Here is a 25,731-nt window from a genome sequence, read left to right as displayed (position 1 = left end):
AAGCCACTTAATTAATCCTTTTATTACTTGCCAGTACTACTCTATTTCACAGCCAGGAGGGAGTGGAAGGCTAAATCAAGTCTCGAAGTATCGTATGCCTAAATAAGGCTGCTGTACAACATCTACACTAGTGCTTGCTTTATGGCCTGTAGCTGGCATGGTTGAAAAACTCAGCAAGTTTTCTGAAGGATTGGCATACTGATTAGTCAGCTGCACAAGTGCTGCTGCTGCTGACTTTAAGGGTAACAAGAACACATAAGGATACCCATTTTCTTAGTAAGGGTGTTGTGAAAAATTCATTGAATGAAAACAGCTGCTGCTTTAGCACAAGTAGCCAGAATTTTATTTATGTGAAGCATCGCGTGAAGCCTAGCCTGTGGAGAGGAGAGCTTAAAAACCTCTAAGTCAGTGAAGGACCAGCTTTCTTAACTCTCCAGCACAAAAAGGCTGTACTGGAACACCTGTACTGAGAGGGAGAGACGGACAAGTTCTTAGCCCCATCAAAATATCACAGTAAGATTCCTTTGCCACAGAATTCCCAGAGTTTGCAAATTGAGGGTTCCCATATGAAATAAACCAAGAGCAGAAAGATGGCTGATACTGCATTTGTCTCAGCTCTGTGAGGTGAAGAAAGAAAGAAAGAAGTGGGGTCTAAGTGCAAGAGGCTCTAAAATACATACAGATGTAACTGAGATAACTAGTTCAGAATTATTGCTGGTCACTGTAAAGTGAAAGAATTGCTAAAACATATGGCACTTGCAAGAGACTAGGAAAGCAGCAGTTGCTTGTCTGTAACAACACACACCTTACTCACTAGAAACTTGAAGCTGTAATTTTGAAAAAAGACTTTTATTTAAAAGTAGTGAAAACACTGGAAAAAGTATAAGTTAACCATTGGTCAGTGTGTCTAAGAAGCACAAAGTGTATTCTTGCAGTTGTAGACAGTAGCTCCAACATGTTAACATGATTTGCAAGTTCCTGCCTTCTTTCAGGCTGCTTAAGATGGGTACAAGAAGGCTTCTCAGATGATTTACAGCAGTCGCTCATAGAACAGGAGATAGGCTTGTGAACTCAGCACTTTTGATACAGACACAGCTTGTACATGGGTATCACTGATGTGGAACCACTGTCCTTTTACTGGTTCAGTTTCTAAAGCTGTCAAAGTAAGAATTTAGGAGCTAAAGTTATTACAAAGAACTGAAGTACTTAATCCTGTTACTGTTTGGCAGTAAGAAGTGATTGGTAAAGATACTTGTAATTATTTACCTTGAGGAGATTGTCCTTTAAGGACAAGATCAGAAAGATGTTTGTTCATATTTCTCGTTTTAGCATAAGCAGTGTAGTGCCCAGACCTCATTGTTCCACTGTGCTCAACAACTCCATAGAGAGAGTATAATACTTTTGTACTCCCTTCAGCCACATTCTGTAAAAGTGAAAGTTAAGGTATGTCAGTCAGGCACTGGATTTTAAACAGGCAAGAATATAAACACTTCCATTTGTTTGCTGGTGAAAGGGAAGTTGTCATTACACCTTCATGCGAGGTGCTGCAACTATGATCAGTGGAAATACACTGACAGGCTCAAGTACAAGTTGCACTTAGAAGTTAAATTGTATTATCACACAATAATGTGATAAGCATTCTACACAGATTCCGCTAAGCAGCTTAACTGTGAAAGCATATTAAAACATGGGAAAGGAAAATCTGACTGTTTTTCCACTTACTTTACATTTAACTGTACAGAAAGGAGCCAAGTCTATCACTTCTGGAAACTTGATATGCCTGTTAACCTTCCGTAGATTAAATCCAGCCTTAAACAGACAATTAAACAGACAAAGTAGAGGAAAAATCCATAACGTTAAGTGTAGCACATTAAAACCATGCTTGCTTAATAAATATTTCAGGTTAATTTTTTAACACTAAAAAGTTAGTTTTACATTAGACAAAACTGCAAAGAAACAACGCTGTGTTGTTTCCTCAAAAGCCCGAGGTCTCCTGGCCAATACCTCCTTGCCCCTAGATGCTGCACCAGTTAAGATGGCTCTTCAACTCACTCTGAAGGTAACTTCATGGTAGCAGATTTGGAAGAAGAATCAGGTCTACATACTCATGTAATTATGAAGACATCTCTTGCTTTTCGGATACTGTAGTATGCCTGATAATCTAATTTTAGATTGTCAAAACTGACAAAACATCTACTCCCTCCTTATTCAAATAACTTCCAGTAACAAACTGGAAAAGCAATGTAAGAGATGACAAATGTTTTTCCTTAATTGTATTATAGTCTCTTGGAATATTCTACACATTTCCATTTTCCCTGTGGAATGCTTTTCATCTGCTGAATTACCTCCCTTATTTTATTTATTTATTTTAAGCATTTCAGTCAAAATACTTAATGACTTTAAACTGAGAAAAGGCAATGCTGTCTCCCAACCTTATTTATTTCCTCTTTTTCTTCTTGAGGAGTTAAAGCCCTAAATTTAAAGTTTTCCAAGAACTTGAGGAAAAAGGTAAGTCACTTTACTTTGGTGTCTACAAATAGGACTTCAGTTGTATTGTTTTCCATTCAACTAGCCTATTTGTTAAATTCATTTAGTAAGGAATCCTATTCTATCTGCATGGAAATACAAGAGTTTATGAACTGCTGTAGTTGCAGGAAACAATTCTAACATGCTACTTAATACAATAAGTAGTAACCATGGTGAAGAAATACATTGCAAGTAAGCTCACAAAAAACGTTGCCTCAATTACTGCTAGAATGTGTTTTTTCCTGGAAAAAAATCACCCCAGTCCCTCCCACCACAAAAAGAACCACAAAAACCCACCAAACAAAAACAACCCTGCACACAACTACCTCCCACATGCTGAGAAAATAAGCAAAAAAAACAGGTTGTAGGAAAATGGAAATATGCTAACATTAGATCTAAGTTAAGCTAGTACTACATGCATATATACGTATTAAACACGCACATTTTTGTAATAACAACCTGTTTGTTACCTGTTGAAATCTCTTTAAGTGAAGAGTTAAAATTGGAGGAGCAAGAGAGATTAGCATTTGCTTCTTAGCGTTAGTATAAACATACTTCTTTTCACCTGCAGAACAGAAAAACCATCAATTGATTAATATCTAAAGAAATGTTACAGCAAGAATTTGATTATTTTCACTATTTATACTGTTACAATGTCATCCACTACAATGAGTGTGAAACTGAACACTCCCCTTTAACATGATGAACTGTGAAACTGCCATCCTGCAGCTCCCATATCACAAAAGTAGCTGCTCACACTGTCTAAGCATCATCAGCAAAAGCAGGATGAATTCTCGCGTGCTCTCTATGATTCAGAAATTGCACGTAGCTATCATTGGTCTTCAACATGATTTCCCTATGACTGTTACAACAGAATTTTCATATTTGAGAAAGGAACAGAAGTCATCTGGTAAATAACCACTTCCTACATTCATCCACATAATGAATTTCTAGATTGCAATGACCGTGCTACCCCAAAACCCAACCCAAACCCACTCCTCTTTGACCACTCTTCTTTTCTAGTCCTCCATTATTCTGTACGCAAGCTTGTGAGCCCATTGTTCTGCTCAGTTAAGAACTTGTATTAGTTTGTGTGAAAGAGGTTCTCACAATCTGCACAGTAAATACTGATGCAAGCTAAGTTTGAAGCTACGTAAATACCGTTTTAGGAACAGCCCCGCCAACCACCCAAGCACTAGATAGGAACCCATATAGGAGTCAATCATGAAATCTGTTAAAAATAAAAAAGATATTTTATCATACTTCTCATGTTCTTTGGTCCACAATGTCTTTGCGTACATACATCACAGAGTAGTTTATTCTTCTCACTAAGTTTCTCATTATGGGTAAATTGATACAAACAGTGATGTATTGAACCTTCTTCTGGGTTCAGGTCTTCCCTGTTTGCAAGAGTACAAAATGCCATTTCGGGATCTTCAGTTAGTACTTCACATGTCTTGGCTGGAACAGTTTGAAGGTCATCTAAGATGCTCGTATCAGATTCAACATTATCACTCAAGTGTATTTTTGAAAAGTCAGTAGCAAGCCCTTCCTCATCTTCGTTTTCATCATCCTCATCTTTCAAAGATAGGTTGTCAAGGCCATTGACAAGCTTCATAGGAGAATCTAAAACTTCTGCAGGGAGATCCATGAGAGACTCCTTTTCTGCACACTCTTGTTCTGGTTTTCCTGTATTTTCAAGCATGTTCTGAACTTCTCTTTCAGTTCCCTCTATACTTAAGTCTTCGTGAGTTAAGCAGTGATCTTTGCAATCATTTGATGATTCCTCTTCTTGCTTCACATCAGGAGTTTCAGAGTTAATTTCTCCCTCTCTTTCCTGGTTATATTCTACAGCTTTTTCTGACTGTTCAGTAGCACAGATATCTCTCAATTGAAGTACCTTTCCTTGGAGCTTCTGCTGGCGGCGCTGGCTCTGCAAATTGGTAGAAATAATGTATAAGCATGTAAAAAGTTTCAATGATATTTAGCATTTCCAGCCATTTCTTTATCAAATTCTTTGTTGTATGTCATAGGTGTCAAAGGGGGAAGTTATCTATGATTTAGTAATCTGAGGTCATCAGTTTAACTAACATTGAATTTATCCTTGCTCAGATATAGCCCCCACTACACCTCTGAATATTATGTTATACCTATCATGGCAACTATTAACAGAGCACGTAACTTCTTCATAGCTATGACATATGTACAATTGACCGTCTTGGATGCACATTTGTCTGAGGAAAAATTTTAAGCCATCCCCTCCTCCTGTATCTAAACTGAGAAAGCAAAAAGAATTTTTTTTATTTTTTACCATAAGTTGCAAGTGCTTCATAAATAAAAGTGAAATATTTATCAAAACCAACCTTGGCTTGTTTTTTGGCCAGTTTCTTTGTTTTTTTCTGAAGGTGCTTACTTGTACCAAGGGGCTCATCTCTCTGTTTAATGTAACAGCCATCATTTTTATCTTCTTCTTCATCTTCAGATTCCTTTTCTTTGTTTTTTTTAGCATTTCTCTCATTTGTGTTTTTTATTTTCTACAAACAAACAAAAAAACAAATAATAAAAAAAATCAAAAAACACATAGCCACAAAAGTAGATATGTTACTGTCCTGAATAACAACACAGAATTTCAGAGAAAACTGCAGGGATGTTATCTGAGTTTTCAGCTCAAAATATGTCATTTCATTGACTCTAACATACGACTTAACGCATTGATGCCAGCCACCCTAATGCTTACAGAAGAGGCATCTCACTCCAGAAGGAGTCCATGTGAAACAATGACTTGCAGAATGAAACAGTATCAAAAAGTATGTCTATCAAGGCTGAATTCTGAACATGTAAAAGGACATTACCTTTGCCTCTAACAGACGTAAATCTAATTAAATTCACTGAGGAGTAGTATTTCACTCAAGTGGAGACATTTTCAGTTGAACTGTGTGCCGCACAATTTGTAGTATTATCCTTTATTTGCTTCTGTTAAAGCAAAATTTGTTCATTGCAGACAACGTGAACCCTTTGGTTGAGGGGATTTCATTTCAAAAAGCATTCCTAGTTCTTGTGTGAGCAGTGCTACATGGCAAATCTGACACATTATATATGCAGATTGCCAGTATAAAACTCAGAGAAATCAATGTTTTTGAGTGTCAGTTTTTGAGATCAATCATGTAAATCAAAACATGATCAACTTAAACAAATAACTCTCCTGAAAATCTTATTTTCTACCTTCTGGGGGCAGGTTTATTATTTTAGCTTCTGAAACACACATTTAGAAAGCTGCATAAATTAATTCCCTCGTGATTGGAGAATAAAGGTAGTTTTGTTTGCTTATATGAAAAGAAGCCAGACATAAAGCACGTACAGTTTCTTACCTGATCATCTGATACGGGAAGTGACAAATCAAGGAAAGATTCATGAACCAAGGACACCTTTAAATGAACATTAAACACTCCAATTTAATTTTTTGGAATTAGCTGGCTTGCTGTCAATAGACTTATCTGTACATATCCTCGTTTGCATTCAAAGCATCCTTTTACTTGTTCATACAAACATAAAACAAAGCTGTTGGTAAATGTAGATAACTACCTATGACCAAAATCTACCAGTTACATTACTCCACAAACAAGAAATGCTTTCCCAAGTTTCAGTTTTCTTGTAGCCTAGCACATGGGAACCCAGTTTAGTGCCTATGGGATTGATTCTGTGATCAGATGGGATATGCATCTAGCCCACTCACTAATATCTGTAATTAGTTTGTTCTCAGGATGCATTATCCTCACAGTGCCTTCTTCCTTACCTATTTCCTCACAATCCCACAATCATTCCCATGTGACAAAGGGAGACCTAGTTGTCTGAGGGAAAAGGAAAAAGTTCCCAATAGCATACTGCTGAAATAGAACAATTCATCCACTCTACAGTTGGCACCACTGGAAGGTGTTCAGCAGGAATCTGAGTAAATTTTTTTGGCAGAGGCAGCTTGATGATGCTGCTGCCCTCTTTTTTTTGGGAACTCTTTTGAAAGGAACTGGAAGATTTTCTTCCCTTATGCTATAAAGCTAGATTCCAGTCAAACCATGCCACTCTTCAAAAAGCATGTAGCTAGTCAACTCATAGAAACACATTAACTGAAGCAAATCTCTCTAACTCCACTTATTTCTACAGATAGTTACTCTGGAGTTCTGCAGATTACATTACATTACATGCTCCGGGTTATTTAAGGCAGGCAGTTTACTTACTGTTCTGCATTCCTCACACATAATCGTACTGGTTAATTCTCCACCAAAGATTCGATCTATGAAACTTTTTATTCCCTTTTTCTTCTCATATTCTGAAAATTGACAAAGGATATAGTAAAGTCAGTAATATTGCATATAATATACTCAACTAATTTAACTATGACATACCGAGTTAAAAATGCAGTATATAAAATGTACATAGCATGCACCAGTGCCTGTTCTAGTTTACTTAGGAAGTACAGAAGATTCTTAAATTAAGATTCTTTTACATATTAAAGGAATGGGTGTGAAAACATTTACAGAAGACACTTTGACTGAACTGACAACTTCACTGCTTTCTCAAGTCAAATGCATTTTTTATTTTCTCAGAACTACCACATCCCAATAGGAGTTCCTGCTTCCTCCCTGGATTTAACTCAGACAACTGTCTGAAGCTAAAGAAAAAAAAACAAGCAACAGCTTTCATCAGTATTAAGTGCTCTACGAACAAACACAATTTCCTCAAGTTATATCTCCAGTGTAGTGCATATTCTGAGCTTAAGCTTGGTCTTCATCTTCTAACCCAACCCAAGTCACATTGAAAAGTTTAAACTCTGTTCAGTGTGGGTTTTTTTTGTTTTTGTTTTTGTTTTTTTAAAAACAGCAATAAAAATCCAACAAACTTGTTTTTGGTAACACTGATAACTAATAATGAACTATAAGGATTGAGTAAGTTTTTACATTCATGTGCTAATATCTTAGCTTCTTTCATAATACTTGAATAATTAAAAACTACCCAAACATCTTCTAATGTATAATGACTGTAGAATCAACTCTCTTTTACTCTGTTACAAAAGAAATGCCACTGAGGTCAGTAAAACCTTTAAATAGACCATTTAACATTTTCAAGCCTTATGCTATAGATACACACACATACAAGATGTAGCATAAAGTTGTTTATTAAAAATGTATCTTTTAGTTGTAACTGTTAACATTAGTTTGCATACTTGAATGAAAAGAAAAATTTATTTATCACATCATCACAAACACGTATTTTACCTTTAATTTTCTTTTTCATTTCTTCTTCATTTTGTTTGTTAGAGTCCGTCAGAGCCTTCAGTATTCCAACACTTACTCGCTGAAATTTTCAGAACAAATTGACATTGCACAATTTCTTAAACTAATTCAGTTACCTTTACAAAATGATTCATATGGAGATAAAAAATCTTTACTAATTAAGAAAATCAATACAAACAGCACAACTGCCTATAGAGACGCAACAGTTCCCACATTTTGATATTAAAAAAACCAACCAATCAATAAATACACCAAAATATTGCAATTAGTATATAAGAAATATTTTAACATCTTTATGTTAAAAGACTTTCAACATCTTTGTTGGCAACATGGACAGTGGGATCAAGGGTACCCTCAGCAAGTTTGCTGATGACACCAAGCTGTGTGGTGCAGTCAACATGCAGGAGAGAAGGGATGCCAACCAGAGGGATCTGCACAGGCTTGAGAGGTGGACATGTGAGAACCTCATGAGGTTCTACAAGGCCAAGTGTAAGTCCTGCATTTGGGCTGGGGCAATCCCAAGCACAAATACAGGCTGGGTGGAGAATGGATTGAGGGCAGCCCTGAGAAGGACTTGGGGGTTCTGGTGGACGAGAAGCTCGACATGAGCCTGCAGTGCACACCTGCAGCCCTGATAGCCAGCTGTATTCTGGGTATCCATCAAAAGCAGGGTGGCCAGCAGGGTGAGGGAAATGATTCTCCCCCTCTGCTCTGCTCTTATGAGACCCCACCTGGAGCACTGTGGTTCAACGCTGGGGCCACAGCAGAAGGACATGGACCTGTTAGAATGAGTCCATAGGAGGGCCACGAGGATAATCAGAGGGCTGCCGCACCTCTCCTGTGAAGACAGGCTGAGGGAGTTGGGATTGTTCAGCCTGGAGAAGAGAAGGCTCCGGGCAGACCTTACAGCAGCCTTCCTAACAGGGGCCTACGGGAAAGCTGGGGAAGGACTCTTGATCAGGGAGTGTAGTAATAGGACAATGAGTAATGGATTTAAACTATTAAAAAAATAGATTTAGATAATAGGAAGTAGTTCTTTACTATGAGGGTGGATGGTGAGGCATTGGACCAGGTTGCCCAGAGAAGCTGTGGATGCCCCATCCCTGGAAGTGTTCAACACTTGCTTGGATGGGGCTTTGGGCAACCTGGTCTGGTGGGAGGTGTCCCTGCCCATGGCAGGAGGGTTGGAATTGGATGGTCTTTAAGGTCCCTTCCAACCCTATGACAAATTAACACGAGGATGAAATACTTTTCAAAATTAGAACTGGACAATTAAAAAAAAAAAGAACACCATGGGATTCCCACAAGCATTCTTTCAGACTTTTCAGAAATGAACACAAAAGGACATGATTTAGGATGACTGCACACGCTCCAACTTATTATTTCTATGGTTTTGGACAAGTCAATCTACTTTCTGAAGGTCAACAGACATTTATATGAAAAACGTTAAATTAACCAAAGACCCTTTAGAGCAAACAAAACTGAACCTTTCTACTTGATTTTACCGGAAGAGCGTAGAGAATAGGCAGTACATTGCCTTCCAGAAAAGCAGAAAACACCACTGCCTTTGAAACTTACACAACAAGGGCAACCTTTAACAACAGGCCATAAACAAATTTATTTCTTTTGTAAAATTAACATTACTTGTGGTTGCTCCTTTGCAACTGTACTACTCAGAGGCTGCCAGGTTTTACACTTCTGTTGTAATACACTGCAAGTGCTTATGGGCAGCACAAACCACTCTACAAGGGGTTGACTTCTCTGAGAAAGAATGCTTTTTCTCCCCTCAGAAGGGGTTAAAGTCTTGGTCTGGGGTAGGAAGAAGAAAGGTATAGGCAGCTATGGAATTACCACTCACTTGGATTTCTTCTGCTCTCATGCCATCAAGTAAGTAACGAAGCAACTCTTGACTGTCTTGCTGCTGATAACCTTTAAATCGTATTGCTCTGTTAAATGAAGTGTAAATTGATAAATGAAAAGTATAATTGACCTTAGAGATACACAATTCATTCCAAACATACAGGACCAAAGTCTCAAGCATTCATGTATACAAGAGCAACAAATGTATTATGGTAGTTTCCAAAAACGTAAGGCTAGCCAATCTGAGCATATCACTGAGTATCTTTCATTTTACTTCTATTCACTTATATTTTGGCTCTTTATAATTTTTTTTCCAAAAGCTTTTTACATATTATGGAAATTTTACATGTTGTGATGCGAGCTCAAGAAAAAGAAGAGAACTGACCTTTGTTTAAACAACTAACATTTTTTTTCCATACTCACTATACCAAGCAATTATACAGATACTCACTTTTTACAAACCTGAGCAAAAAGTTCCTTAGGGGTGACTACCCCTTTCTTTGTCTCTTGCATTTCTGTCAGGAACTGATGCATGGCTAATGTCAAAGGACCTGGCGGATCTAGTTTTATTAGCTGAGGTTCCTGTTTTAAACAAAAGCAATAGAATTGTTTCGCCTTAATTTGATGACAGATACTTCTGGAATTAAGTTTTTCCTTGTCTGAAATTCCAAACTGATTAAATTCCAAAATTGCAGTATGTTAAACTGACAAAAACAAACAAGAAATGGTTTCTCATCGCACAGTGTAGAAACACTGGGCTAAGAATCCTTAACAATTTGTTGCTTAATTGCAACTCCGGATTTCTTGCTTTTATTCAGGAAAGTACTACAATTTCTCAAAATGCAAAACCCTTCTTTCCCAGCCAAATCTGTATTGTAATGATACGTGCATTATTTAAGTTAGTGCTGAAGACATCCTCTAGTTTCCTATGTTGCATTTAGACAAATTACACTATATCAAAAGTTACATGTTTTCATCACTTTAGAACTGAAAGGGCACTACTGACTTCAGTAGTAGCTCTATTAAATTCAATGGTGAAATTCCCACTGATTTTACATTTTAAATACTAACAATGTAAAACATTTTAAGTTAAACGGTTTTAAAATACAGAGTACTGTTTGTTTCTTTAACAGAATCGGGAAAAACAAAAACAAAAAAACACTATGGAGGCTGAAGCTTATATACCATAGATAACTCAGGTGACTCAATTTTAACTGTCGTGTCAGGCATTTTAGCTTCTTTAAGCAGCTCCCTCAGGACTGGAGTTTGTGACAAATTCTGTAGAAGAAAAAACACAGAAAAAGGATTGGTAGCCAGGGAACAAGACGAAGGGCAAAGGAGTTCCACTTGCCATGGAATTTGCGGCAACCAGATTAACGGCAAGTTACTTTTGCCAAACAGGACTAAAATGGTAACTTCTACCCTGGACACAACTCTGGAAATTCTAACAATGCTTAACAGCTAAAGATAAATTACATAGAGCTGATGGGACTTGCAACTACTCTCTTTATGTATTACTTTAGGTTGCAGAAACCCTAAACGTATTATTTTTCATAAGACATTCCTTTTGACACAGTCTACTTACTACTATCCGTTTTTAAGTCAAAAGGTAAAATGTAACTATTTCCTTGGTTTAAAACACGTTAAGAAATAAAACTGAACTGCGTTTACTAAAACCTGCAAGTACAACGGGAAATTTGCTCAAGTAAAGCTTCAGTATCAGGAGCTAAAAAGCACAAGAATGCATTTTCTGAATGAATACATACAAAAAAAAAGGACGTTCATTTTATCCAAACACTTCTTGTCTCATATCCAAGACACATGAGATGGCAATGCAGTATGCTCATGCAGTTAATATTTACCTCTATTTGATTTCCTGTTGCTGAGAGAGAGTATTTTGTTTCAGTAAACGCCCATAGTCTTTGGTTTTTAATCTCTCACATTCTAAGAGGTCAGTGAGGGTGATGAACCAGACTGTATTTTTATTTTATTTTTTTTTTACTAAATTAGGAATTTGGCATGCTTAATCTCTATAAAGAAAAGATGCTGTCCTTCAAAGACAAGGCAACTGGTTAAATCTTCACTTAGTGCAAGTCTGAACCTGCAGCTCCATTCCTTCATACTGCTCTGGGCCAACAAACTATTTTTAAAATGAACCCATCATTCTTGGCAGATAAAAATCATATTCTAGTTGTGCCATTGTACAATAGAGTAAAAAAGGTTTTTTTTTTTTTGGCCTTTTTTTGCAACTCCCTTTTTATTCTACTTAATTATTTTTAAAAGCAGCAGTAACTACTGTACCTGCATCACTGCATTAAAGAAACATGTATTCCCCAAGTTACTAAGTCCTTTAACAGTCACTTCTGAGTTAGTACTTGAATGAGAATTCTCTTCTTTGAGCAAGACTTCTTTTTCTTGCTCATTTCTGCTGTCTTTTTCTACCTTTTTATTTCCGAAGTCTTTATTCTCTTGCTGCTTTTCTGCTGGAACAAACAAACAAACATACATTTACCCACAAACAAGGAATGGGCTAGGAAAAAGTTTTTACAGGCAGCAGCAATCTATGATGTTTAAAGTTTAAACATTAAAATTAATTCTGTAGTTCTATAGCTGCAACACTACTGGTTTAGCTTCCTAACTCCTAGCACTTGGTCTAAAACAAGCAAACAAACATTTGAAACCATTTCAGAGCAGCATAGAATTTAAACATGACATTTAGTTCGCAAGCCATTAACGCCAACAATTTCTGAAACTCAGCATGTGTTATCTGAAATTTCATTCTTGTTGCAACATCCTCTGTTTTAGGGGTTTCTACAATATCCAGTAAGATGACATCTGAGATAATATCCCTCTTGACATGGCCTTATTGTTTGAAATTAAACGCACAGGTTTCCCACTGTCAAAGAACTCCTATGTTCACTACATTAATCTAAATAGATGAAACTGGGAGGTTCATGCTCTTCAAGACACATTAGTTATTTCCCCCCTTATTACCTTGTTGTACAGCTTGAAAATTCAATGACCTGTTAAACAAAACCATAAACGAACTCTAGGTAGTTTTCAGAGTAACACCTGTAGTCGTTCTACCACTTTGACAGTCTAGTCTTGATAAGGTTTCCAATGTATGGGGCTGTGAGCCAAGACTGACTTAAGACAATGTAACGATAGCTCAGAGAAAACAAGGAGAACGGACAATACAATCTTTGCAGATGAACAAGAAAACAGCTGGAACACCTGAAGCAGACAACTGCATCCAGGTATTCATTAGCACTCTAGTTCAAACCTAAGAAAAAAAAATATTCTGGCAACCAATTTAAGTTCAAATTTTAAATGTAGAGAAACCACCTATCTGGTAAAGGCTGACGGAACACACCCAAAGATTCTGATTCCTTGTGGTAAAATTCCACAAAAAAAAAAATTCCTTCTGGTAAAACCTCAGCTGATTCCTGAACAAAATACTCAGAGATGACGACTAAGATGACTACTACTTGCATCGGGTGTGATCTATTTCCCAAAGAGCCTAAATTTTGGTAGCCTTGAGTTAAAGTATTTATTTTGATAAGCAAATACTTCTAAGTATTCCAGCGGAAGTGCCTTGTAGACAGAGAGTTTTGCAGAGCACAGCATGTTGTGGAAACTATGGGAGTTGTTTAAAAGAAAAAACAAACGAAAAAAACACAGCAATAAAAAACAACAACTATGTTTTGCAGACAGACTGCAGGCTGAAAACACCATTTTAGAGAGTTCTCAATGCACTACAGCTAAATATACTAAAAAGAGAATTTGATTTTTGTGGCTACGCATCACTCTTCTTCCATTAGGAAATAAGCTGCATCAGCTGGAGGCCTAACCATTCCAGCTGGCACATTCAAAATGTTTACAGAAATACCTAAAAAATAAAAATCAAGTTATCCTTAAGCAACAACTTATTTTTTCCCTCAAATCTCAAGAAAGACTGAGCAATATTGATGAATAAATATGACACTTCCAAATACTGAGAGTCAATTCCTAACTCACAGAACAGCCCAATGTCATACTTAATTTTTTTCCCCTCCTATTCCTGTATTTCTGGTTTGTAACAGGTATGGGGACACTAAACAAAATCCTGGTCAGATTAAGTGGGCTAGGATGTTATGATTTCAGAATTCTGACAAAGAAAAACATAAAGGAATAAATTTGCCTTTTAATTTACCATAAAGTGCTCCAGAAACTAATTCTTGCACATTCTCGATTTACAGAACTGTATGCTGCACTAAAGGGACTTTCTGATTTACTGTCTATATGCTATAGTTACTTACCTGAACGTGATGAGTCATGACAAACTTGTTTTTTAACATATTCCACAGTCTGGCCCAACCGTGTTGAAGTGTTGTATGGAACTTCATTATCACATATGTAGCACCTGTATCAGCCCACCCACCCCCAAAAGAGAAAAACAATTAATCCTATTTTTTCTATTACAATTCCTCAACTATTTACTTGTTTGATTAAATTTATTACACAAAGTTATAAAATTACAAGGTTTGTTTTGTGTGTCTTTTTTTTTGTTTGTTTGTTTTTGTTTTGTTGAGATTTTGAATTCTTACAGAAGTGTTCAATTTACTTCTGATTAAGAAAGTAAGTTAAAAATCATCTTCACTGAACAATTTCAGTGATTGGAAGTGATGACCTACAAACATAAATTAGACCCTTAAAAGATGTTCTTACAAACCTATGCTACATGCAAAACAAGTACTGGGCAGATTTTGCCCACATAAAGAAACTGAGATATCAGCCCCATAGGAAGCAATGTACCAATTCTATGGCATGGAAAAAAAATATCTGTTTATTCTAGCCAATGAAGTGTTTCACTGTATTTAAACTGGATAAGTGTGCTCCATTAGTCCTGCATGCCTTTTTTAAAATTTTATTTTACTCTTTTGTTTAGGATATAAACCTGTTCATCTTTTTAGGGAAAAAGAAAACACATGGTTAGACCGCTAATTTGTTTTAAACAAAATTGTGAGAGAAGCTGCAGTAATTAAGTCTTGAGTAAGAGTTAAATTCTGCCAGAACACATACAGCATAAGGAGAGTTGTATGTACCAATTTTGTAGTTCTGCCCAATTGAATCTGCCCTCTTTGAAGAGATCACAAAAGGTTTTGAAGAGAACGCAAATACTTCTGCACTTTGAAACATGTCAATTACAGTTATTAGGCACAAATGCATTTAGCAGATCTCAGGATTACCTTAAGTCAGACTCGTTTCTGATCTTAAAAGCAGCAGAAGTCTGCAGTAAATTGCCTTCCTATATCTCTAGCATCCTCAGTATTCGCTGAGAATATTCCTGCTTTTTCATGTCTCAATGAGAGGAAAAAAAAACAACAACAAAAAACTGGCAATACCCGTGGAATCCTTGAGTATGTATGTATGTATTTATTTAATAATTAACCAGACTGACATTCTCACTCCTGGAATAACATACAATAGTTATTTCCATGGGCAATTTTTAACAAAATAACCTTTCAACTGTCAACTGTTTTTAATTTAAAGACTTGAAATTATTAAGGGATTGAAAAGATGAGTGTAATGATTCCTGTTTGACCAATGGGTAAAAGGCACACTGAAAACATGTACAGCAGCACTTGTAACCCCAAAACAGCAGAACTTAATGAATTATTAAAACTCTCCTCTTTCTTTCCATGCTCAAAACCATTTCTTTAGCAATTTACAGGTATTATTCAAATACAATTTCAATCATGTATGCACGCACGCTACAGACATTTACTCATACATTCGCAGAATTAATAAATTCTGATTAAAACTGCTTTTGGCTTTTGCTTTTATGTACTAAACCCAGGGTGAAATATAGTTCTGGATTGTAGTACTGATTTATAACAATAATTTACACCCAATATACCATCCTGTGAATAACCTCTTGGACAAGTCTGTACAAATGAAGAATTCTAGAAGGAAGCAAAATACCTTGCTTAAACAGCTTCCTCTCATTCACAAGGAGGCTGATTTAAAAACTACAGCCATTTTAGAACTGAGAAAATAAAGTGTTTAGAAACTGTATTTTTAACACTGATTTAAAAATCACAAAAATAAATTAACAAATTCATTAGCAATATATATTTCTGGCAATGTCCATTTCCATTCCAGAGTACAATGGAAACACTGGTCATCACACATACGTGCGAAATCTGATCAAGTAATGAGATAATGTTATATAAAATGAACAAACAGTAAAGTTAGAAAAAGGTGACCTTAAGCAAAATCAAAACTATGTCATATACAATATTCCTGCATGGCACAGTTTAGAATATTAAGGTTCTCCCTTACACAGTAACACTCTATTCCTTTTAAGAGAAGGAAATACTACCAGGGAGATAGCATTTGTATTGACAGATCCACTGGCACCTTGTAATTCTACAGCTGTGCTTCTTAACTATAGTATGATGAGGTCATAATTATTGAGAAAAAAAAAGAATCAAGTTTTTCATTAAGTGTGCATCAGGAAGGAGTTTCCCCAGAGGACGGAAGTTAAGATTTAGAGCTACATAACATGCTTCCATTTGTCAGTATTCTGATCAAGCAAAAGCAGTAAAATACTAAACCAACAGTATTTACTACTTGCTCAATTCTAGGTTCAATTATGAAAATTTTCTAGTTACAATTTTTACAGAAGAGTAATATTTATTCAGCAGATCTTAACAAAGACTGCTGGCGTTTTTGTGTGTGGAATGCTTTATATATTTCTAGAGATAACTCCCAGAAATCACATCGAAAACACAAATTATATCCCAACCTCTGTTGCCTTCTATGTGTTAACTGTTGCCTGACAAACTCACCACACACTCCAGTTGTCCAAACTGAGAACCAAACAATGGGGATCTGATCTTGGCGTTGTGTAATGCTTTAAAGCATGCTGTTCTTGAGAATTTCTGCCACAGCCCTATAATGTTGATAACCAGAAGTGTCACAAAATCCAGTTGACTATCAATGAAACATATATAGTCAGTGTATAAAGAAAGTATTTAAATGAAAACTGTTTAATTATGTTCAATTAATTAGGATAAATAGATGGCTCTATTTCAGACATTTATTTCTGCAGAGAGAAAAGTACCTTACTGGGTGCAAAATAACCCTAAAGTCGTCTGAGGACTGGAAATCTAATTTACAAATTTCAGTTTGAACCGCTTGAAGAACGCAACAGAAAAAAACAACAACAAAAATAAAAGCTCTTCAGCATGCAGTTCTAACTTTAATAAACTAGTGTTAGCACAAGATAATACGGGAAAATAAAAAATTAGGAGCATTAACAGAAATGTATATTTTCTTAGAGAAATAATATGGACTTTCTAGGAAAGTAAGTCCTCAAGATTGTGTTTTCGCCTTAAGTCTGCTAAATGCCTTTGTGCCAAGCTTCTAAGTACTGCATTTCTAAGTACTTCACTTGCAATTCAGACCTGACATTTTTCATAACACTAAAGTATATCAAATCATTCACGTAGCATCACCTTTAAAATAATAATAATCAAAACGTAGTTATAACAGTTTAAGTAGAAACTCTGTTGCTCCGCTATATTAGGAAGCGCCGAAAGATCTGAATAGAAATTAACAAGAAAACAAGGAGATACCCTATGGCCACATTTTAGACATAACCATATTGAAGGGCTTTCGTCGGTCTCCTCCTCGGATTTCTCTCGTGTCTTATTGTCTGCCTTGCAGTCCTGGCAAACATGCCATTCGACGTTTAGCAGGGCCTTTTTCAGATGACCTTGTTCCAGTCCTTTACGAATATGCTTGCACATAGGTTCTACAAAATAAAAAGCACAAGAATACTCTAGGTACTGTAACAAACGTGTGTCTAGGCTTCAAAGACACGGGCTGTAATCCAGAAGCTATGATGACCCTTCCAGAGTCAAAGGAACATTGATAATTTAGCAGACACACCAAAAAACTTTTCAGAAAAATACTTTGTTACCCTCATTCACAATTGGAGGGTATTGTTGCTGCATCCTAAGCTATTACATTACTTAAAAAAACAACCAAACAAAAAAAGCCCAAGTATCACTCATATCTACATCTGTCAGAGGAGCTGTCAAAGCTTTTGGATACCTACCTATTGTGCCCGGCAATAGGCTTCTACTATTGTGGTGTTACATTTCCCACACCTCTAAGGGAGCAGCCACAGCCCACTGCCACAGTTCCCAGTCTCCAAGGCAGCACCTGGCTGCCTACAGAGGTGGAGATTATGTTTCCAGCTGAGCTGTCCCTGTGAAATTATGCTGCAGACTATGGTAGAAAAGAATAGCAGAATCACCCTATTGATATCACTATCACTTTGCATTACAATTCTACACCCTACTTAGAGCTGCATCTTCTGGTCCTGGTGTGAACTCCATCTATCTAACCAAACTCTGCTGAGAATGGTTATGCTGAGAATAGGCATTTGCTGCTAAGACTGACAGTTGAGAATGAAGAAAAGCCATCTGTAAACTTTTTCTACGCAGAGAAATCAAGAGTGACAGACAATGCACATGGCAAGCTGATTCAAGTTCCTCAAAACAATTAACGAGGAACATATTTTAAAGGTTTGATTTTTTTTTAATACAGCGTAGGTTCAAATGTTTATCATCAGCAACCTACAATTCTTCACTATTTGCAGTTACAAATGTCTACATTTCCAAATACAAGGTCAAATTTCTGACAGTATGAATAGTTATCTCAAAGTCAAAAAGCACAGAGTAAAGAAACACATGCTAAAAGGAAAGCATCATATGTACTTAATATGTTAAAATCCTATTTTTGTCAAACTTTTATTGAGAAGTTACTTAGCTGTTTACATAATTCAACAGTCTTAAGCCTTAGGTCTACAGAGGCGTTTTTATGGATTAGATCAGAGACTGCATAACAGCTCTGAATCTGTCTTTGTTCAGGACTGTATTCACAACTACAGCCTCAAGATGCTAAACTCTTCTTCGCGTGAGCTAAAACAAGTATTAGTTTTGTACCTACCATTCAATTTCTGACCAAGCGTACAGGATTTTATCTCAGTACAAACACTAGCCAGTAAGAGCCAAATGCAGGTACTTAGATGCATTATTTAAGCTGTTAAAAACAAACACAAACACCCACAGGCTTCATCTTCAACTTCAACACTGTATTTTTTAAACAAAGGTTTGTATCTTGGCTGCTGCTCTACAGTGGTGTTACAATACTTTCCATTTCCAGCTTTCCAGGACTTTGTCAGGGTAAGCTAGCCTGTTATTAGCCAAAGAAGTGATAGGCCATCAGCAGTTACACCATGACTGATTTTTTTTTTTTTTCCTGGAGAAAGATGAGGAACAGTCATGGCAGACCATTCGTCTTTTTTTTTTTTTTTTTCTGGTGTCAAGATCAAAGAAGTTAAAAAGCCATAGAACACAGAAGCTAACGCAAGACCAGGACAAAAAGATCTATGTGTCAGTTAAGAACAGGGTAGCGTCTGAGTAATAGTTTCCAAGGTCTTATTATTATTTTACAGCACACTTAAAAAGCAGCAACACTAAAGATTCTTAAAGGACTTCAGTTTCATTTATACAAACCCACACTTTATAACCACGTCTTCAAAGCCAGTGAAGCTACCTAGTGTAAAGGCATTCTGATATTAAAGAGTTTGCAAGCCTTCTTTGAAGTCAAAACAAATGTTTTTTTCCTGTTGGACTACAAGACTTCTCTGAAGAAACATACCCAGCATATCCAGAGACTCATCAGACTGTGCAGTTTTGCCTTTGGTGCGTTTCTTTCCCATATTTGTAGCCTGTGATTTTCTTTAAATAGAACAGTGACCTAGCAAGGAAAAATAGGAAATTGGAAATTACATTTTGGTTTTACTTAATACTTGCTAAACAATAAATTATTTCCATGGTTGAGATGGCCCTTGAAGTGAATTAACTTGTTTGACATTTTCAAAAGGAATTAATTATACTTTAACATGGAACAACTGTAACTGTGGTAGAGACAAGATACCAGTGTGAATTACAAAAAAAAAAAAAAAGGGGTTAAGACCTTAAATCAAAAGCATCCACCTTGTTCCTCTTGTATACTAAGTTATATATTGAAAATCCTATACACTTTTAGGACTTAGACTCTAAGTAACTGAAAACGGGGATTTTAGGAAATGGAATTGGGTTTGTCCTCATTAAATCATCAAGTTTTTTCTTGCAATTACGATCATTCGGTTTTCTCTACTGCAAATTCCTTCCATCTTTTTAAAAGTCTGACACATGCAAGTACTCTTAACATATTTAAAAATCCAAAAACGTGAGTTCCAAATTTTAAATTTCCTTTTTTTGGGGAAAATTTATCATTGCCTTCCCACCATAACAAGCAAATATGGGGCTGGTATTGGGTATGACTGTAAACCTTTCTAGACAAGAGTGACATTCCAACAGAGCCCTACGCCAAGTGATTCCCTTCAAAAACTCGGCTACTACACACACAGCAGGATATTCCGCCCCCCACCTCTGCCCTTGTGAGGCCCCACTTGGAATCCTGCATCCAGGCCTGGGGCCCCCAGCACAAGAAGAACACGGACCTATTAGAACGGGTCCAGAGGAGGGCCACGAAGATGATCAAGGGGCTGGAGCACCCCTCCTGTGAAGACAGGCTGAGGGAGTTGGGGTTGTTCAGCCTGGAGAAGAGGAGGCTCCGGGGTGACCTTACAGCCTGTATAATGGCCTTCCAGTCTAGCAGCCTCCCCCTAAAGAAGGCCTACAGGAAAGCTGGGGAGGGACTCTTTGTCAGGGAGTGTAGTGACAGAACAAGGAGTAATGGTTTTAAAATAAAAGAGGGTAGAATTGGATTAGATATAAGGAGGAAATTCCTTACCGTGAGGGTGGTGAGGCACTGGCACAGGTTGCCCAGAGAAGCTGTGGCTGCCCCATCCCTGGAGGTGTTCAAGGCCAGGCTGGAAGGGGCTTTGAGCAACCTGGTCTGGTGGGAGGTGTCCCTGCCCATGGCAGGGGGGTTGGAATCAGATGGTCTTTAAGGTCTCTTCCAATCCAAACCATTTTGTGATTCTATGATTTTTATCTTTTAGTCTGTATTCTCTAAGGCTCTGTGACTTATTTCACAAATATTAAAATTGGCATTTGCAGTACACTGAAAACATGAAATCTAAAAAGGTTCAAAATTGAGTCTCTGCAGTTTTATGCAGCCTTTGCAGATCTGCCTAACTCTGTTCTCCACCCCTCAAGTCAGCTTCATGTAAATGTGTCAGCACGCCACTCAATCTGACTTGTAACATCCATCCTTTCAGAACCATTTCTTACCTTGAACTCAGCACCACACCTGCCCCAGCTGAACAGCTGCCTGCTTGGAGCTGTCACAGCCAAAAACTGAAGCCAGCCCATGGGTATCAAAGAGCAAGTAAGCCTGTGAGAGTTTAGACATGATACCCACAAAGAACTTTTTGTAGGAAGAACCTTTTCAGTGGTGTGCTTTTAGAAGAGATGACCCAGTTGTTAAATGATAGGTAGGCAGCCACATCAAGAGCAGAAGTATCACCTTTTACAACTGAGCATTCAATTTGTTTGGAAAGAGAAATGACAGCTCATCCAATAAACTCCCTCTACAGCCTGTCTTTCCACACAAGCTACAAAACTCAATCTTTTACAAGCAACTCTAAAGCATTAATCATAGAATGGCTTAGGTTGGAAGGGACATTAAAGATCATATTGGTCCAACCCCCTGCCATAGGCAGGGACACCTCCCGCTAGATCAGGTTGCCCAGGGCCTCATCCAACCTGGCCTTGAACACCTCCCGGGATGGGGCATCCACAGCTTCTCTGGGCAGCCTGTGCCAGGGCCTCACCACCCTCACAGTGAAGAATTTCCTCCTAACCTATAAATCTCCCCTTTTAGTTTAAAATCATTACCCCGTGTCCTGTCATTAACAGATTGATCAGAGTCGCTCTCCATCTTTTTTTGTAAGCCGCCTTCAAGTACTGAAAGGCTGCCATGAGGTCCCCCCGGAGCCTGCCCAGCCCCAGCTCTCAGCCTTCCCGAGCTGCCTCACCCCTGGCAGCACGACAGGACCGCACCAACACTCAGCGCCCTTCACTTAACCCACGCCGCGTGCGGACGGACTCGTCCGACAGGCTCCTCTCCAGCTTTTTCCACCAAACTGCTTACGCAGGGAAAGGCCCGGCGGGGCCTAATTTCGCTACCAGTTTAGTTTCTACCAGCGGGCGGCCTGACACATCGCCCCCCCCTCCCCTCTACCCCCACCGCCGCCCACGTGCTGCCCGGTCCCGCCGCGCAGCCGGCCCCGCCCCGCCCGCTTCCGATTGGCCCTCGCCCTCCTCAGCGCCCTTACTGACAGGCACCGCAGCCAATAGGAAAAGCCGAGCACCCCCGGCCGTGAGGCGGCCCGGCCGCGAGCGGAGCGCCGCGGAAGCGAGCCGAGGGGGAACGGCTGCGCCGGGAGGAGCGCCGCGGGCACGGCCCGGAACGGCGCAGCACGGCCCGCCGCCTCCCGCCCCTCACCTGATGCCGGCGCGGCGGTGCTGGCGGCCGGGCGGCGCATGGCGGCTGGGGGCGGCCCGGCTCGGCCACTTCACCTCAGCGCCGGGCAACGGTCACCGGCTGCCGCGCGTACTTCCGGCGCGCTGCATGCTGGAAGTGCGAGGGAACGGTAGGGCGGAGGGGAAGGCGGGGAAAGGGCGGCGCATGCGCGGTGGCGTAGGGTGAAGCGGGGAAGCAGTGCTCTGAGGGGGCGCGTGCGCAGTTGCCGGCGGTGAAGCGGCGGTGCCCTAAGCATGGAGGCGGTGCTGGGGGGAGGGGAGGAGGAAGCAGGGTAATGGCGGAGCGTAATGGCGGCGTCCTGAGCTGTCACCCTGACCCCGAGCTTTTAACGCCCCCTAGCGCGGCTGTAAGGCCCGGTGCGGTTTGTTGTAGGTACACGATGAATTCCTTCCCATAGTAAAGCCACTCTTTTCTCCCCCTGCTTTCTTTTTCGCTTAGGAAGCCGCAGAAATGGCCAGCCGCGAGGAAGCCGAGGCGCAGGTGTCGGAGCTGGACTTGCTCTCCAGCATGTTTCCCCGCGAGGAGGAGTTCCTCGTCACCGACCCGCTGGCTCTGGCAGAGCTAAAGCTTTCTGCTGAAAGCGAGGCCACAGAGGTGCCCTCTTCGAAAGTCCAGTTTATACTCAACGTAAAGCCCGAGGTCCCCGGTGCCTCGATGGTATCGTAAAGATGTTCGTTTGGATACTTTGGGGGTTGGCTTTTTAATTCTTATCCTAAAAATAATATTGTGGGATTTTTAGGGTTTCCTTGAACTTAACATTTGATCGTTTTTAGGTGGAATTCTCTATGGTCTGTGCTTTACCGTTTAAATATCCAACTGTTCCACCAGAAATTACGGTGAGGTATGTTATGAAAAATACAGATATAATACCCAAATTAGTCTTTTTTGGTTAGTTTGCTGCTAAATTAAGCCAGATGGACAATGATGCTGAAGAAAAACCTACAAGGATATGATTTCTTCAGTTGCTTCAGCAAATAACTGAGAAAAATAGGAAAAGCAAGGAGTGCCATCTTCTGTACAAAGGGGTTACATGTAGCTGTTCATAGGTTTGATGCTCAGTAAGTCTGTTTGTCAGTTTTGACAAGGCTTAACACTACTTAAAAGAGTAACAAGTTACCCAGTAGTCGTATTCTTCCCTTTTCAAAATGCTGTTATTCCCAGACTATTTTGGGGGGAACTTTTCTGTTTAAAGAGGTACTTTCTATCATTCAACATTATATAAAATCAGTTCAGTCACCTTGCTTACTTCTTATGTGCCTTTGTCTTGATTCTCGTACAGATTGGTAGTACTATATGCGTACTCAAGAGTTAGCACAATAAGTGTTATTTATGATCTTTTTGTAGCTAATTTGACTTAAGTATCAATAGTAAGTGCATGTGGCCTATTTTTTTTTTTTTGGCAGCTTGAAGTAAACTGTTTGAATAGCATGATAAATCATAAGCATATTACAACTACACTTTTTTTTTTTTTAGGTCACCATTATTAAGCCGCTCTCAGCAGATTCAGCTGAACTCAGATCTAAAAACATATTTGATGCAAAACTGCAGTGGTGAGCCTTGCATGTTGAGTGCAAGAGAATGGGTTAAAGACCATGCATCTGCTTACATTGACAGAGAGCTTTCAGCCTCCTCAGTGATGACATCAAATACCACGCAGTCTGAGGACGTCATTTTCACTAGATTGTGGATCTATAGTCACCACATTTACAACAAGCAAAAAAGAAAGAATATTATTGAATGGGCGAAGGAGCTCTCTCTGTCAGGGTTTTGTATGCCGGGGAAACCAGGCGTTGTTTGTGTAGAAGGTCTACAAAGTAATTGTGAAGAGTTCTGGTCAAGGTTAGTTTTTCTTTATGCTTAAATGCCATTACTAGTTTGAATGTTGTGTTTTTATGTGTTGCGTTTGTGGCCACTGGTGGGATGCTCAACCACCGTACAGCCTTTAAAGGTCTGCAAAGAACTTTTTTTAAAATCATAATGTATTTGCAACTATGAATATTCACAGTACTGCTCGATACAGCAGTCAAAGTTACTAATTCTTGCACATTTATTTCTGTTTTATCTTCCTCTGTATGTCAGTGGTATAGCAATGGACTACAGTAACCAAGGCTTGTTACATATTTATGTGTTTATATTGGCTTACATTCATATTTTATTCTATTCCCATCATTTATGTTTCTGTATGGCAGAGACTAACTAAACATTACTATTTAATTATAACAGTAAAGAGAGAGTGACAACGCATGATGAGAACGTGAGAATTAGCACAGGCAAGGCAGAAGTGAGCAATGAAATTGAAATTGCATCTTCATCAATTATTTTGTGATGAAAAGCGTTAATGTTTTTGGCAGAGATAAAATGAAACAAGCTGCTGCTTATGGGAATATTTGCTTGTGGGTAGTATTCCTGTGACCAGCTAGGGAACCATAATCTGAACCATAATCTCTGTCCAGAAATTTGTGTACAAATTAATTGTATTGATTTCTGTGATAATAGCTATTTCATAGTGTTTTATGAAACAGTCTGTATTTTATGGATAGACTTATATTTCTCCACTTGCTTTCAGAGTAAAAAGACTAACGTGGAAAAGAATACTAATTCGGCACAGAGAAGATGTTTCTTTGGAAGGTGGAGGACATGCTGAGATTCAGAAGCAAAGAAAGTTCTCCGCTTTGGAAGAAAAATGTTTTGATGCGCATGGTCCCAGAGGAAATCATATGGATTTGGGGCAGCTATATCAATTTTTAGAAAAAAAAGGATGTGCTGACATTTTTCAAATGTACTTTGGGGTTGAAGGGCATTAGGTCACCATAGGTCCAAGTGCCTACATTTGTAAGTTAATCCTCATAACAGATTCCTTAGCTGTTCTGCAGCTGTTGATCAGAGAGGGAATTGATTATCCTTGCTTGATACGACAAATCCAGTTTTCTATGAAAACAAGTATTCAGTTCGATTTGAGTAATGAAAATGACTGAATGAATGCTTTATTGCAGGGAATATAATTTATATAAGGGAATTTAGGGGACGTAGCTAATTACGAGGAAAGAAAATAAGTTTGATAACCGACTGGGCAGAGTTACAGAACATGGGGTTTTAGTGAATGAGTATATGAGTAGGAATAGACAAAAATGAAGTGTGGACATCTGAGGAGAAGAGATGAGATGTTTACCTGACATTATTGTTTACATACACTACATGAAGACGTTTTGGTAACAATCTTTTATTGTACTTTCTACCTGAATGTATATTAAGTGATGAGATTAATATGTTTTATACAGAAATGAAATAGGAGCACCTTACTCATGCAAATCGGACGAGGTAGGGCGCCTTCTCTAAGTAAGGCACGAGAATTTTCCCTAGGTAAGCGTGCGTACGGGTGTGGGATGCTACGTCTGCACAGGGTACAGCAGGGGCCGGGCTCCCTGGAAGTGCACTCCAGCATAATAAAGGGTACCCTGTTGAGTCCCGGAGTTTGCTGACTGTTTTTGTACCCGGTTTCACC

The 25,731-nt window shown here is 38.7% G+C and overlaps 2 protein-coding genes across 7 annotated transcripts; one reads left to right on the top strand and one right to left on the bottom strand.

Annotated features, from left to right (window-relative positions):
- Positions 1–833: 833 nt before the first annotated feature.
- USP16 (ubiquitin specific peptidase 16) lies at positions 834–22,326 on the bottom strand. Of its 4 annotated transcripts, none has more exons than XM_080596357.1 (18): positions 22,191–22,326; positions 19,392–19,490; positions 17,297–17,475; positions 16,508–16,611; positions 13,973–14,076; positions 11,976–12,157; positions 10,860–10,952; positions 10,126–10,256; positions 9,673–9,760; positions 7,797–7,875; positions 6,759–6,850; positions 5,895–5,951; positions 4,890–5,060; positions 3,790–4,459; positions 2,997–3,091; positions 1,723–1,809; positions 1,267–1,423; positions 834–1,155 (listed from the first exon to the last, which is right to left on the bottom strand). In XM_080596357.1, exons 2-18 carry the CDS (start codon positions 19,450–19,452, stop codon positions 1,031–1,033), a joined length of 2,475 nt encoding a protein of 824 aa, XP_080452483.1. In that variant the 5' UTR covers positions 19,453–19,490; positions 22,191–22,326; the 3' UTR covers positions 834–1,030. The 4 variants fall into 4 exon arrangements, with proteins under 4 accessions (XP_080452483.1, XP_080452485.1, XP_080452484.1 ...); XM_080596359.1 differs by having other exon boundaries at positions 11,976–12,154; XM_080596358.1 differs by lacking the exon at positions 22,191–22,326 and adding an exon at positions 20,239–20,469.
- On the top strand, positions 22,212–25,691 carry RWDD2B (RWD domain containing 2B). 3 transcript variants are annotated; one of them, XM_080597005.1, is made up of 5 exons: positions 22,212–22,338; positions 22,668–22,886; positions 23,003–23,070; positions 23,703–24,068; positions 24,796–25,691. In XM_080597005.1, the coding sequence occupies exons 2-5, from the start codon at positions 22,680–22,682 to the stop codon at positions 25,031–25,033; spliced, it is 879 nt and encodes a 292-aa protein (XP_080453131.1). In that variant the 5' UTR covers positions 22,212–22,338; positions 22,668–22,679; the 3' UTR covers positions 25,034–25,691. The 3 variants fall into 3 exon arrangements, with proteins under 3 accessions (XP_080453131.1, XP_080453130.1, XP_080453132.1); XM_080597004.1 differs by lacking the exon at positions 22,212–22,338 and adding an exon at positions 22,356–22,575; XM_080597006.1 differs by lacking the exon at positions 22,212–22,338 and adding an exon at positions 22,373–22,500.
- Positions 25,692–25,731: the final 40 nt, after the last annotated feature.

The sequence above is a fragment of the Anser brachyrhynchus genome, assembly GCF_964034855.1.
Source record: "Anser brachyrhynchus genome assembly, chromosome: 1".
Taxonomy (NCBI): Eukaryota; Metazoa; Chordata; class Aves; order Anseriformes; family Anatidae; genus Anser; species Anser brachyrhynchus.
Note: the sequence above shows the minus strand (reverse complement) of the source record. Positions and strands in the feature narration are given on the sequence as shown.